The sequence below is a fragment of the Artemia sp. Qi Xiang Cuo genome, chromosome 10, assembly GCF_049724085.1.
Source record: "Artemia sp. Qi Xiang Cuo chromosome 10, ASM4972408v1, whole genome shotgun sequence".
NCBI lineage: Eukaryota > Metazoa > Arthropoda > Branchiopoda > Anostraca > Artemiidae > Artemia > Artemia sp. Qi Xiang Cuo.
Genome location: NC_142803.1, coordinates 4,595,020 through 4,610,246, shown reverse-complemented (window position 1 = coordinate 4,610,246; position 15,227 = coordinate 4,595,020). Strand labels below are relative to the sequence as shown.

At 36.9% G+C, this 15,227-nt stretch overlaps 2 protein-coding genes across 2 annotated transcripts in view; one reads left to right on the top strand and one right to left on the bottom strand.

Moving 5' to 3' along the window:
- Window positions 1-12,423, top strand: part of LOC148947384 (DNA-directed RNA polymerase III subunit RPC2-like) — a 56,705-nt gene extending 44,282 nt beyond the window's left edge. The window contains exons 9-11 of the mRNA XM_089095787.1: window positions 1,655-1,811; window positions 3,947-4,185; window positions 12,103-12,423. Coding sequence (XP_088951913.1) covers window positions 1,655-1,811; window positions 3,947-4,185; window positions 12,103-12,423 — 717 coding nt within the window. The remainder of the gene's footprint in view (window positions 1-1,654; window positions 1,812-3,946; window positions 4,186-12,102) is intronic.
- LOC148947383 (uncharacterized) overlaps window positions 1-15,227 on the bottom strand; it is a 278,197-nt gene that overhangs the window by 259,872 nt on the left and 3,098 nt on the right. The gene's annotated exons all lie outside the window — the stretch shown is intronic.

The window sequence follows — 15,227 nt, the reverse complement described above, 5'->3', positions numbered from 1 at the left end:
AATTTGCGTGAAAATGTGTTTTTTGTGAAATATTCCTGTTAGAAATTTTGAGCAATCAAACCATGGAGTAAACTGTCGCCGAGTTTCAATAAGAGCTAGACATATAAGCTAGAAAGTGAGCTAAGCATTCATTAAATAAGATAACCGCTCCTCACAAAGTTGTAAGTGGTATTAACTTAGGGAACCTACTGGATTTGTCTTAAGGCGGTAATTATTTCTACTTGATCATTAGATGCTTATAAACTCTTTTTGAAGAATTTTTGTTAAAAAAAACCTTGCCTCGTCGTTTTCTGTGCATATATTTAAAATTATAGGCATTTTTGTTTTCCATTACAAACATGTAACGATGAGGATTCAGATTCATAATGCTGAGGCTTCAAATATGCAACTTTTAGGATTCAAGTATGTAACATCAAATATAGGCTCTGGGTGTTTTCAACAGTACCTCTTGTAGCAGGGGTTACTACTGGATATTCCTAGGTTCCTCCCATGACCTCTCCCCCTAAATAAGGGACATGTGCCTGTCTGTTCTAGAGTTAGACGGGGTTTTGACTTGCCCTGCTTGGTAATGGACATAGTTTTGATTGTATACCGAGTACATTTGAGGGCATAACCTAACTTTACGAGGCTTGTAAAGTTACTTTGGTCAATTTTCATGCTACTTTACTCTTATGATCTGATTGTTTAGATTTATTCTTATGGACGGTTCCCCGAATAACATTTTCATTCAAAACTTGTTACTTATTCCCTGTGAATCCCAAGAACTTAACCTTTTGAAGAGGTTGCTATTTGAAATTTTGTGGTTTTCCTTAGTGCCCCATTAACGAGGCATGTGCACTGCTGAAAAGTCATATCATCTTTGCCGCTTAGATCAATCAAATTAAAAAGAATATTCGGTATTAGTGTGCAGTTGGGGCTACTGAGAAGGAAACGCTATAAAATCCTGAAAACACTTTAAAAATCTTAAAATATATAGTTATATCATTCCTAATGTGCAAATATATAGCCCAAATTGGATATTTTCCATACATTTTGCCATATATCACTCTTTTCAAATTAATAGCCGTAAGTTGAATCAACGCTGACGAAATCATGGATCAAAGCATACATGGAAATATGTAATTTAGGTTGTGTTTTTTAGACATTATAGGAGGGGGGGGGGGGTAAATTAAGCTAAATTGGCTTATAGGAATGATCTAAGTAAGTATTATTGGATTATTCGAACATGTTTTCAGAACTCTACAGTGTTTTCTTTTCAACAACCCTAACTGTACACTAATACCGAATGTTTATTTCGGTCCATTGCATGGCATATTGCCCTGTGATACTTTACAACGTATATTGTCTATACGTTTTTTTTTTTTTGTTTATTTTTCATTTTTCATAGATTTGATTTTTTTGCCATTTATAAAGCTTAATGAAAGAGGTATGGTATCTGAGTAAAACCTTCAAAACCCTTACTGGTATGGTAAATTTAAATTATGTCTACTCCAATCGTTTAATGTTTTTAACTTCATCTAAAGCATTAAAATTCTTTTTATGGCTCTTTTGTTGGTCATTGTAATGTTATTGTAAATAATTAAAAAAATTGAGCTCTATGCTGTTAAGGTGATGAGGATTACTATTAAAAGCATTGTTTTTTTTTCTATTTTAGGGATGTGGCTTGGTGAAAAACCTTGCTCTTTTAGCTCATATTACAACCCCATCTGACGATAAGGAGCATAGGACCTTGGTTAAGAGTCTTGGAGCCGAAGACATTCAGTGTATCGACTTGAGCAAACTTGGCAAAACTTATATGGTCCTAGTGAATGGTATATCTTTCATCAACTATATTATTTTATTTCCTATTTTTCCTCTTTTTAATTCGTAATTTATGTATCCAGGATTTTGTTTGGGGAGGGGTATATAAAAAGCCCTTAAAACCCATCAATCATCTGTTTGTATGCATTTTTATCAGTCGGAAAAACATTTCAGGGTGGGGGAGGGGAGGGGCTCAAACCCCTTCCCTGAATAGGGCTTTGCACCTGTGTTTAGATCTATGTGTCACCTGTGTCTAGAAAAAGGTTTGCGCCCACTTTTTGAACCATTTCTTTTCCATTGTATGTGCTGGCTGTTCCTAAGGAGCTCGAGACCATAGTGACAGCGCCTCCGTGCAGAAGTACGGAGGCGCAAAAATGAGGAGGATATTTTAAACGTATTTAAGAGAAGTTGCTCGACTATGAGTTAAGAAGTAAAGCTGAGTAATGAGGTGCCAACTAATGCTCCTTATGAACAAGGTGGCTTGAACAATATATTTACTACTGCTGTGTTCATTTCTTATGTATCGTTGAATTGTAGTTTTTTTTTCTTTTTTTCCTTATATGGGTTGTTTTTGCTCTTTTTTTTATAAAGGTTTCCAGATGTGAAGCCGAAATATTCAGATTTTGTTATTATTTTTGTTTTTAAAAGCTTTTTTTTGTTTTATTAGAATTTTTACTTGTTTCAATTTTTTTTTTCAGTTTTAAATGGAAAGGCAAGGTGGTCTAGGTAATTATTTGCACAAACTTGCTAATTTATTACAGACTACCGACAGTATGTGTTTCCGTGGGCTCCTTGCACCGGGTAACTCCCCCCCCCCCCCCCGGATACGGCCTTGACTGAACTGACCGATTAATTTTCTCTATTTAATTTTAACTTTTAATTCGATTGCCAGGACGAACTGTAAATAAAAAAACTTAGTTTTAAGTTTCTAAAAAGTAATTAAAAAAAAATCTAGGTAAACATAGTTTTAGATTAAAAATCTTGATTAATGTTGAAAAGACATGGGTGGTGACGTTAAGGTGTAGAACAAATTAAGTTTCAAAGCCTTCTGATAGAAACTTTTTATTAGAGCATTCATTCTTTTGGTGCTGATATAAAAACTACAGCAAAAGGAGTAGAGAAAAAGGTTAACAGCAGTGCTTTGTATGTATAAGACAATATCTGTTATGTACTGAAACTGGTCTTCTCAAGACGTTTTCTCAATAATTATAATCCGATTAACTGCTTAAGAATTTTGTTTGGTAGTAATATGCTGCTGTTCTACCAAAAATTTGTTATTTTGCAGCACAGAATTGTTGAAACGGCATCATATTGGGGCGTGATATTTTTGTTGCTTCAAAAATGACCCTGGAACTACATTATCACTCGAGTGAGCCTTTCTCCAAATATTCTAAAATAACTTTCGATTCTACCATCGCTTGAGAAAACAAAAGAAACATAAACAAACATACATCCGTAGCGTCTCGTTCAAATATAAGGCTTTTTTTCTTTTCTTTTTTTTGTTGATAGGGGCTTGAAAGCTCCACTCTAGTGTTCTCAAACGTGCTGAATTTTGTGGTTTAATTTCAATGAATATTGCTTCCGTGCGGGTATTCTCCTTTTTTTCTGAATTTGAGCAGACATTTGTGTTTTAATAATTTCTGTGGCGTAACTCCAGAAATAATGGGTTTTGCGCGTTTCGAATTAGAATGAAATTTAATTCTATTAATGTGCTTATTATTTTTGTATTTTCAAAGTCTATATAGTTTATCTTACTATAGAAAAGAGTCACTCTAGACTTACCGTTTATCATCAGGAACAGTTTGATGTTTTGTGTTCTTTGTGAGTAATTATTTGATTAAATTAGATTTACTGTGAAGCATATGGATAAACTTTATTACGAAGTTTTCTTAAGTTTCGCCTATTGAGAAAGATTTTAAACTTTTTTGTTTGCTATCGTCCGATTTCTATATATGTCGATTAATATTTAACTTGAACTTAAGAACTATTTGTGGTTTCACAAGTAATAACTGAAGAATCTTTGGATTGCTGGCATAGAACTGACAGCTGCTGTCTGGAAAGGTATGTGCGATCCCGTACTATATTTGAGCAATCACGGGGTTCAAATTTATGTATATTTGGTTCCTCAAAATTCATATCTTTTTAGGTTCGTTAGTAGCAGCTACAGATAAACCTGCGGCTTTGGTGAGAGCTATTCGACATCTTCGACGAAAAGGCCATGGTTCGCCGTTTGTGTCCGTTTATTTGGAGAACAGACATCGATGTGTTTATATTGCAACTGATGGTGGTCGTCTTTGTCGTCCTTATATAATTGTAGAAAATGGAAAACCCAAAGTTAATACTCAACATATCCAAGACTTGTCAAATGGAAAGATTGCATTTCAGGTTGTTTTCCTTTTTATACTTTGCTTGACTATATTTTCTAATCAGTAATTATTCACAAATGATTCAAGATTGTCGCTACAATTATAAGAACTAGGTACCTTTCAGATTAATCGTACGTTTCTACGTTAAAAACAGGATGTTTCGTTTAATGATAAATATTTTACTTAGTAAGTACTAATATTAACTAACAACAAGTCCTTAAAAAGGCAATTATTTGACTTAAGGGTTCTTACTAAAAAATCCACATTAACGACGGAAAGATGCCGCAATTCCTTTGTAGGGTATTTTATTCGTCATTGTTAACTAGCAACTTCATTGGTCCACATTTTTGTTTCTAAACAGAATCAGAAGTACCACTTAGTAATCGTGATTTTGTGTCGCCATTCTTTTTCTGACTTTTTTCTCGCGTTTTATGATTTTCTATTGACATTTGTTTTTTAAGCTTAAAATTTACTCTGAAATTCTGATTTGTCAAGTCAACTGGATGTCCCAGGGACTTCTTGCTGTCCGGTTCTAAGCCGGCTTAAGGGCTTCGGTGTAGACTTGAGAAGATGTGCTGGTTCCCGTTCTGCACTGGTATCCGGCACCATTGCTTTTCCTGAGGCAAAAATAATTTCAATGATTTAAAGAATATGAAGATTGGAACTTGGAATGTTACGACTTTAAAAAATAAATATTGTATTGACATTTTGACTGACTATTTCAGACGATTTGAATTGAACTTATCAGGAGTTCCAGAAGCTCATATCCCAGGGGGTAGGAAGCATGAAGCTAGGTAATATAGAATTTACAGACTCAGGCAGGATGACTGGTGTACAAAGACAGGGAGTAGGGCTCATGATGAATAAGGAAGCTGCTATGTCTTGTTTTTGCTGAGAAGGTATTACTAATAGATTACTAATCGCTCACTTTATGACTCGGAACCTCAGGCTATAAGTTATAGTAGCATATGCCCCCGTAGAACCGACTGACGGAGATACTAATGACTCATATAAATTTTACTTACAATTACAGGAGCAAATAGACAGGGTCCAGGTAGAAATATGGTGTTTTCATTAGGAGAGTTTAACACCCAGGCTAGTAGAAATAGGGATAGATGGTATCCTAGTCTGGGTAATTTTGGTGTAGGAAAAGAAAATAGTAATGGCTACAGACTGCTGGAATTTTGTAGGTGTAACAATCTAGTTATAACCAATACTATCTGAGTTTAAAATTTGACTATGGGGAAGATGGATGGAATAATTTTAGAAAAAAAATTTGTGAAATTGCTGATGGTGTCTTAGGTAAGAAAGTTAGGAGCGCAGCTAAGAATATTAGTGAAAAAGCTTTATGCTTAATAGACAGAAGAAGAAGCTTGTACAAGAATTATCTGAGTGATAGATCATATGAAAACAAAAAGAGTTTAAATAAAGTGGAGAAAGCATTAAAATATGAACTAAGGAGGTGTGAAGTGGAAACCATCGATAAAATTGCTGAGTATCTGGAAGATGCAGCTAGACAGCATAAAAATAAAATATTGTACTGGTATGTTAATAAATTGAGTGGGAATAGTCGATCCGAACTCGTCCCAGTTTAGCATAGGAACGGGGCCACAGTTAGTGGTAAGTCAAAAGTTAAAGAGAGATGGGCAGATCATTTTGAGAATGCGCTAAACCAAGATAGAGTTGTGGGAAATGATATAGAGGAAAATGAAAAAGTTTGTGATACTTTGCGCGTGAAGGAAGATTTGTCTTGTGACGAAGCATTAGTGACAGAACTTACAGGATTAATAAATAAGAGGGCTCCAGGTACTGATTGTATGGTAATTGAGTTTCTTCAATATAGTGGCTCTGGTGTTAGATGTAAGCTATTGAAGATTATGAATATAATTTTTGAAAAGGGGGAAGTACGTAGGGATTTTAGAAAAACCGTAATTTAACCATTGTATAAGAAAGGTGACGAGATTGAGTGTGGTAATTATCGATGCATTAGTCCGGTCTCGTTAGGTAGGAAATTGCTTAGTTATATGATACGTTTTAGGCTGAGAGATGCTGTAGACAATGTAATAAGAGCAGAACAATGCGGTTTTAGCAAAGGTAGAGGATGTGTCGACCAAATGTTTAGTCTTAGGTTAATAATTGAGAAGTGCCTGAGTGGTCAAATCATTTGGTCTTCAGTTTTATAGATTATGAGCAAGTGTTCGATTCTGTTGATAGAAGAGCTGTAGCGAAGGTCTTATCCTTGCATAGTATACCAGACAAATAGATTAAAGTGATTAGTGTTATTTACGAGAATAACACTGCTGCGGTTAAGGTAGGAACCTTAACCTAACTTAAGGGAACCTTAACAGCCCTGTGTTCTCAGGGGGATAGAACACAGGACTGTCTTCTATCCCCCTTTGCATGGATCATTTTGATTGACTTCGTCGTAAGGAATACTGGAAAGGCAATGGGAGACCACGAAATCAAATGGGGAGGAAAAACTGTCCTCGACTAGGATTATGCTGATATTTGAGCATCCTGGATGAAAGTGTGAGCAGAATGAATGAACTTATAGAGGTTTTGTGAGTTCAGGGTACTAGAATAGGTTTAAAAATTAATGTTAAGAAGACTAAGTCACTAAGGCTAGGAATAAGTGAAGATGTAATTTTGACGTTGGGTAACGAAAAGATTGATCAGGTGGACAGTTTCACTTACCTTGGTAGTATTATTAGTAATGATGGTGGAAGCAGTGAAGACGTTAAAAGTAGAATAGCCAAGGCTCAGGATGTTTTTGACAGTTAAACAAAGTTTGGAAAAATAGTCTGCAACCAAGTCTGCAAACCAAGATTAAAATATTGGAAGCTTCAGTGATGAGGGTGTTCAAATATGGTTCTGAAGCATGGGCGATCCGAAAAGCGGATGAAGATTTGCAAGATGTTTTCCAGAGAAATTGCCTACGGAATGTTCTGGGTACCCGGCTGACTAACAATATTTCAAACAGTTGGCTGTACGAAAAGTGCGGATAAATCTGCTTTCTAGGGCTATAATGAGAGAAAGGTTGAGATGGCTAGGACACATTCTACAGATGAACGATGACAGATTGCCACAGATTATCCTTTTCGGCCAACCGTCTAGGGCTAAACGGAAAGCAGGTCGCCCGCGTTCGGGGTGGGGGAGGTTATAAAGAAACATTTAAAGGAAATGGGAACTTCTTAGGAGGGTGTAAAGAGGGAGGCTTTGAATAGATTGGGATCGAGGAGGAGGGTGGGTAACTGTGTTGGGTTCAGGCGGCTTGATGCTACGGTGAGTTGTTAGTAGTAGTAGTAGTAAGTCGAATTCGTGGTTGAGACAGTGTCTTATCAGATGGAAGGATATCTTTTCTTTGTTTTTTAATTCGCTCGGCAGTCAAATTTTGGTTGAGGATATCATTGGCATATGAGACAAAAGACATATTGATGCTTAGAAGAATTAATTAAAAAAACTTTTACACAAAATAAGTTTTTCAAAGAAAAGTAAAGAACTCCATTAAACAAAAAATGAGCAAAAATGAAATCAAATAATCTACCAAGTGTGAAACTACCGCAAATCAGCATCGATAAATAAATGAAACCCAAAACGAACAGAAATGACAATAATTAACCGAGTCAAACTCAAAACGAGGAGAAATTAACATAAGTTGAGCGCAAAACCCCTATGCCTTCCCAAGGCAAGAACAAAATTTGCACTTTACTGAAAAAACTATAAATATTTTTACTTTTATAACTCTAATAAATCAAATAATATTAAACTTTTGATTACTAAATATCAGTATATGTATATTAAACTGACAATGCACATTCATTTGTATTTATGGATATCTCAAAATTTTGATTGGATGTGTTTGGGAAAATGGTGGGCGTGAAAGGGGCGTTAGTCGCTCTCCAATCACTTTCAACTATTAATAAAAAAGGCACTAGCCCTTTCAATTTCCAATTGAATAAGCCCTTTTGAAGTTTCTACGTTTCCAATAAAAACCTTATACGCCCCCAGGGCATAACTTACAACCCTTGCCCTGAGGGCTGTGGGGGGGGGTCATCCTTAAAGACCTAATTTCCAAAAATTTCAAATGCGTTGAATAAAATGGGTATCTAAAATATTGATTGGATGTGTTTGGAGAAAAGATGGGCATGAGAGGGGGGCTATTTGCCTTCAACTCACTTTCGACTATTAAAAAGGGCATTAGCCCTTTGAATTTCCAATCGAATGAGCCCTTTTTCAAGTTTTTACGACAAAGATTTCAATAAAAACCTTATATAACCCCAGGGCATAACTTATAACCCTTACCCTGAAGACTGTGGGGGGAGTGACCTGGTCAGAGGTATAATTTCATGAACTTTGAACTACGTGAAACAAAATGGTTTTCGCAAAATGCTTTATTGGACGTGTGTGGAAAAACAGTGAGAAAAGAAAGGGTCTTAGCTATTTTTCGATTATTTTCGACTATTAAAAAGGGCATTAGCCATTTCAATTTCCAATTGAATGAGCCCTTTTTGAAGTTTCTACGACAACGCGTTTCATAAAAACCTTATATGCCCCCAGGGGCATAATTTACAACCCGGGCCCGGAGGGCTGTGGGGGGGGGTTGTCATCCTCAAAGGCCTAATTTCCAGAACTTAAAACTGCGTTGAATAAAATGGCTATCTCAAAGTTTTGATTAGATGTGTTTGGGGAAAAGGTGGGAGTGAGAGGCGGGTTAGTTGCCCTTTAATTACTTTCGACTATTTAAAAGGGCACTAGCCGTTTGAATTTCCAATCGAATGAGCCTTTTTTAAAGTTTCTACGACAACGCCTTCTATGCAAAACCTTATATTTCCCTAGGGCATAACTTACGACCCTTGCCTTAAGGGAGACCGTCCTCAAAAACATATTTCCTATATGGAAGTCAACTACGCTGAACAAAACGGCTATCTCAAAATTTTGATTGGATGTGTTTTGGAAAACGATGGGCGTGGAAGGGGTGATACTCAACTTCCAATCACTTTTGACTATTAAAAAGGGCACAAGCCATTCCAATTTCTAATTGAATGAGCGCTTTTCGAATTTTTTACGACAACCTCTTCGATACGAAGTGCCCTGCTCTAAAGAAAAAAATTAATAAATAATACGTTTTGCCAACAACGTTTTTATGTAACCTCAGGCTATAACTTAAAACCCTTGCCCAGAGGACTGCTGGGGCGTGTCTTTCACTTTACTGAGTCCCCGTTTCTTGTCTTGTTCTCGAGTGTCCCCGTTCTTTGGTTAAGCAGCGCGATCGCGCTGCCTATGATTTATGCAGCAACTTTCTATATAAACCTTATATGCCCCCTGGGCATAACTTACAACTCTTGGCACTGAGGGCTCTGAGGGGGTTATCATCCTAAAAGACCTAATTTGTAGAACGTTCAACTACGTTGAACAAAATGGATATCTCAAAATTTTGATTGGATGTGTTTTGGAAAATGGTGGGCGTGAGAGGAGCGTTAGTTGCTATCCAATCACTTTCAACTATTAAAAAAGGCACTAGCCCTTTCAATTTCCAATTGAATGAGCTTTTTTGAAGTTTCTACGACAGCGCTTTCAGTAAAAACTTTGTATGCCCCAGGAATCAATTTACAAACCTTGCACTGAGGGTTCTGAGGGGGTTATCATCATAAAAGACCTAATTTCCAGAACTTTCAACTACGTTGAACAAAATGGATATCTCAAAATTTTTAATTCGATGTGTTTGGGAAAATGGTGGGTGTGAGGGGCGTTGTTCGCTATCCAATCACTTTTAACTATTAAAAAAGGCACTAGGCCTTTCAATTTCCAATTGAATGAATCCTTTTGAAGTTTCTACGACAACACTTTCAATTAAAATTTTAAATACCCCCAGGGTATGACGTAAAACTCTTGCTCTGAGGGCTTTGGGGGAAGGGGTTGTCACCCTTAAAGACCTAATTTTCAAACCTTTCAACTACGTTAAATAAAATGGCTATCTAAAAATGTTTATTGGATGTGTTTGGGGAAAAGGTGGGCGTGAGAGGGGGATTAGTTGCCCTCAAATCGCTTTCGACTACCAAAAAGGGTAATAGCCCTTTGAGATTCAAATCGAATGAGCCCTTTTTCAAGTTTCTACGACAAAGATTTCTATAAAAACCTTACGAGCCCCCAGGGTATAACTTAAAACCCTTGCCCTGAGGGCTGTGGGGGAGTGTCCTCCTCAAAAACATATTTTCTATCTGAAAATCAACTACGGTGAACAAAATGGCTATCTACAAATTTTGATTGGATACGTTTGGGGAAATTATGGGTGTGGGGGGGCTAGTTGCCCTCCAATCACTTTCGACTATTAAGAAGGGCACTAGCCCTTTGAATTTCTAATTGACTGAGCATTTTTTGAAGTTTCTACGACAACCCCTTCTATAAAAACCCTATATGCCCCCAGGGCATAACTTAAAACCCTTGCCCTGAGGGTTTTGGGGGAGTGTCCTCCTCAAAAACATATTTTCTATCTGGAAATCTACTACGCTGAACAAAATGGCAATCTCAAAATTTTTATTTGATATTTTTGGAGGAATGATAGGCGTGGGGGGGGGGGGGCTAGTTGCCCTCCAATCACTTTCGACTATTAAAAAGGGTACTAGCCCTTCGAATTTCCTATCGAATGAGCCTGTTTTGAAGTTTCTGCGATAACGCCTTGTATAAAAACCTTATATGCCCCCAGGGCATAACTTAATACCCTTGCCATGAGGGCTGTGGGGGAGTGTCCTCCTCAAAAAGATATTTTCTATCTAGAAATCAACTACGCTGAACGAAATGGCTACCTCAAAATTTTGATCGGATGTGTTTGGGGGAATGATGGGTGTGGGGACGGCTAGTTGCCCTCCAATCACTTTCGACTATTAAAAAGGGCACTAGCTACCCCAATTTCCAATCGAATGAGCCAGTCAAATGGAGACCCATTCGGAAGAAAATTGAAGAAGGGTCAAATGCTCAATCATAGCGCAACTACCATATTTTAGATGTAGAACACTGGTACTATCAAAATATTGGGAACTATGTGGTGGGACTTACAGCTGGACGTTTGGCTTTAGGCGGTAAAACTGTAACATTTTCCTTGAAAAAAAAACAAACTACCTGTTCTACAAGAATCATGGCAATAATAAAGTTCATGTTCGAATTTAGTTTCTAGGACGGGATGAGGTGCAGAGAATTCAGATGCCAATTAAGCAAGCTCCTTATTTTTGGGGATTTCTACTCAGAAATAAAAGAGGTAGATTCAGGTTAATGCCATTAACCTTTCCAGATAAGATTCGGGTAACAAACAGTTTTCGAGCAGGTCTCGTCAACTAGATACTTACTGGGCAGAACGAGCTACAGGAAAATTTTTCTCTTGTTGTAATTTGCCAAATATTTATCTACCCCGATCTTAGACGTCCACATTTCTTGTTCAGGCTTGACCACCACTTGGCGGAATAGCAACTAAAAATAATAGAACAATAGTTGAATTTTCAAGTCAATCATGGACAGAGGCCTTCTGAACTTTCTTTAGGGAAGTAGCAGTTTTTTAGCAAATAAAAAAAACGTGACAACTTTCTGCAGAACAGATCGTCAAAAGATGATGAACTTCCGGTTCCGTCGGAGACTCGTTTGAGGTTAGCAGATAAATAGGATGCTGATTTTTCGTGAGGATTCGGGAAGAAATAAATAAAAAGAGTCCACTTTCCATTTGGGCTAACTTGTGGGGATGGAGAGCAGCTGAAAATTCAACAGAAAGGATTGTCGAAGGAATTTATGCACTGTGCAGTTTTGGGGCTGAACTCATGACAGTAATGTTGCATGTTGCGTAATGAAAATAACTAGTTATTATGTTGGTTGTTTTGGCTTTCTACTTTCTAATTATTTTGAATACAATTCAAAGGATAAATTTTTACCTCAACTGATTCATATTTTCTAGGACTTTGTTGACGGAGGCTTGGTTGAATATCTAGATGTCAACGAAGAGAATCTGTCCCTGGTCGCCGTTTCAGAGTTTGAAGTGACGCCATCTCATACTCACATGGAAATTGAGCCATATACTATATTAGGCGTCGTTGCTGGTCTCAGTCCCTTCCCGCATCATAATCAGTCCCCAAGAAATACTTACCAATGTGCCATGGGTAAACAAGCCATGGGTAAGTATCCTAAAAGAAACGTATTCATCTTATTAGTTCGAAGTTTGCCAATCATTATTAATTTGTCACTAATTAGTAATAAAGTCAACAGCAAAGGCATATAGGTCCGAGCATAATGGGGTTAAAAGCAGAAAATAAGGATTTGTAGATCTCAGTGGATGTGAAACTACTGCGAGGTGAAACTTCTTCGCTCTAATATGAGCTTAATAAGAATTATCATTCATAGCTTCCAGACTATTTATTTATTTATTATTATATAGTTGGGATTAGGCTGTTTCACAGAGCATAGTCGAGTTCATAAAAACATGTACACGAAATATACCTTTTGTGCCCTAATATCAAAAGTGTTTTTTTTTTTAATTGCGACTTAACATAAAGTAAAAATACGCAGAAAGTAAATAAATTCAAACTAATAGTCAAATTTTGATTTTTGTTATCAAATTTTTAGTTAACATATGCTAGATGGCGTTCGTTGCTGATTGCTTTTTCATTTGAGAAAAAAAAACTAGACTTCATGTTCTTTCGTTTTGTTAATATTGTGATTCATATGTTTGGAAATGTCAGAGTCCCAGCCAATCATGTAGTGTTATGTGGTGGCTGAGGAGTCCCCGAATATGTAACATCCTAACCTGAAATGTCAGGATGTTTCCGATAATCATTAGAGAGCATACAGTTCTTCTTCAATGATCTCTCTGATTGAATACAGCCAGGTATCAGATTGAATACAGCCAGGTATCATTCAAAGGTATTGTATTTTATGGTTTGTTAACAGTAATTTTTTTTTTCACGGTTGGAGGATCGAATTGAAGCTTTGAGGAAAAGATATTTTTTTAAGGGAAATCTGAATTTACACTTAGGGGATGGGGACAAAATATTTTCTCTCTGGGCCTTATAAAAGAATTTGCACTACTTTTTTTTAGTGTTGTTTGTCCTATAAGCTATAGGCTCTTTAGCTAGCTTTTAATGTTAGAACGAATATATTTTTTAGTGTTTTTGTCCTACAGGCTATAGGCTTTTTACTGCTACTTCTACTAACAGCTCACCCCAGCACCAAGCCACCTGAGGCCAACACAGCTACGTACGCCTCTCCTCCATCCCAATCTATTCAGAGCCTCCCTTTTTACACCCTCCCTGAAAGTTTACATTTATTTTAAATTTTTTTTTATGGCATTATCCCACCCCAGACGAGGATGATCTGCTTTCTGTTTAGCCCTACACGGTTGGCCGAAAAGGAAAATCTTCGGCATCTGTCATTTTTCATCCACAAAACGTGCCCTAGCCGTCTCAACCTTTCTTTCATTATAGCCCTAGAAAGCGGGATTGACTCACATTTTTCGTACAGCCTATTGTTCGAAATACGGTCAGTCAGCCAGGTACCAAGAACAATCCGTAAGCAATGTCTCTGGAAAATATCTAGCAAATCTTCATCCGCTTTTCAGAGCGCCCACGCTTCAGAGCCATATTTGATCACTGTAGTTTCTAATATTCTAATCTTGGTTTGCCGACTTATCTTCGTATTTTGTCTAACGTTTTTTAACTGTGAAAAAAAACAAAACACCATAAGCCTTGGCTATTCTACTTTTAACATTTTCACTGCTCCCACCGTCTTTACTAATAATGCTACCAAGGTAAGTGAAGCTGCCTACCTGGTCAATCTTTTCGTTACCTAACTTCAACTTTTCATCTTCACTTATTCCTAGCCTTAGTGACTTAGTCTTCTTAACATTAATTTTCAAACCTATTCTAGCATCCTGAACTCCCAAAACCTCTAGAAGTTCCTTTATTTTGCTCGCACTTTCATCTAGGATGGTTAAATCATCAGCATAGTCTAAGTGCAGGAGACTTTTACCTTCCTCTTTGATTCCGTAGTCTCCCATTGCCTTTCCTGTGCTCCTTCAGACAAAGTCCATCAAAATAATCCATATAAAGGGGGATAGGACAGAACCCTGCTTAACTCCTGATTTAATTCAAAACCAGATGCTAACCTCATTTCCTACCTTAACCGCAGCAGTGTTATTCCTGTACATAGTCCTAATCACTAACATATTTGTCTGGTATACCATACAAGGATAAAACCTTTGGTAAAGCTCTTCTATCAACAGAATCGAACCCTTGCTCATAATCTATAAAACTGAGGGCCAAAAGTGTTTGACCACTCAGGTACTTCTCAATTATTAACTTACGAGTGAAAATTTGGTCGACACATCCTGTACCTTTTCTAAAACCGCACTGTTCTTCTCTTAAAACTTAATCTACAACATCGCTCAGTCTAAAAAGTATTATATTACTAAGTAATTTTCTACATACAGATACCAGATTAATACCTCGATAAAAGTGGCTTAATTAAGGTTTCCCTAAAATCGTTAGGTACTTCCCTTTTTTCAAAAATCATATTCATAATCTTCAGTAATTTACTTTTAACCTCAGAGCCACTATATTTAAGAAACTCATTTACCACACTATCAGCACCTGGAGTCTTATTATTATTTAATCGTTTTAGTACTGTCGATAATTCTTCCTCACAAAACAAATCTTCCTTTACATCCATGGTATCACAAACTCTTTCATTTTCCTCTGTAACTTTTCCTGCAAATCTACCTCGGTTTAGCACATTCTCAAAATGTTCAGCCCATCTCTCTTTAACTCTTCTTATCACTGATTGTAACCCGCTCCTATTTTTATCTGGGATAAGTCCAGATTGACTGCTCCCCCTCAATTTGTCAACATGCCAGTACAATATTTTACTATGTGCCGATTATCTTTCAAATAATCAGCAATTTTATCCGTAAAACCTCCGCTTCAAACCTCCTTAGTTCATATTTTAATATTATCTCCTCTTTCTTTAGATTCCTTTTATTTTCATATGATCTATCACTCAGATAATTCTTGTACAAGTCCCTTCTTCTTT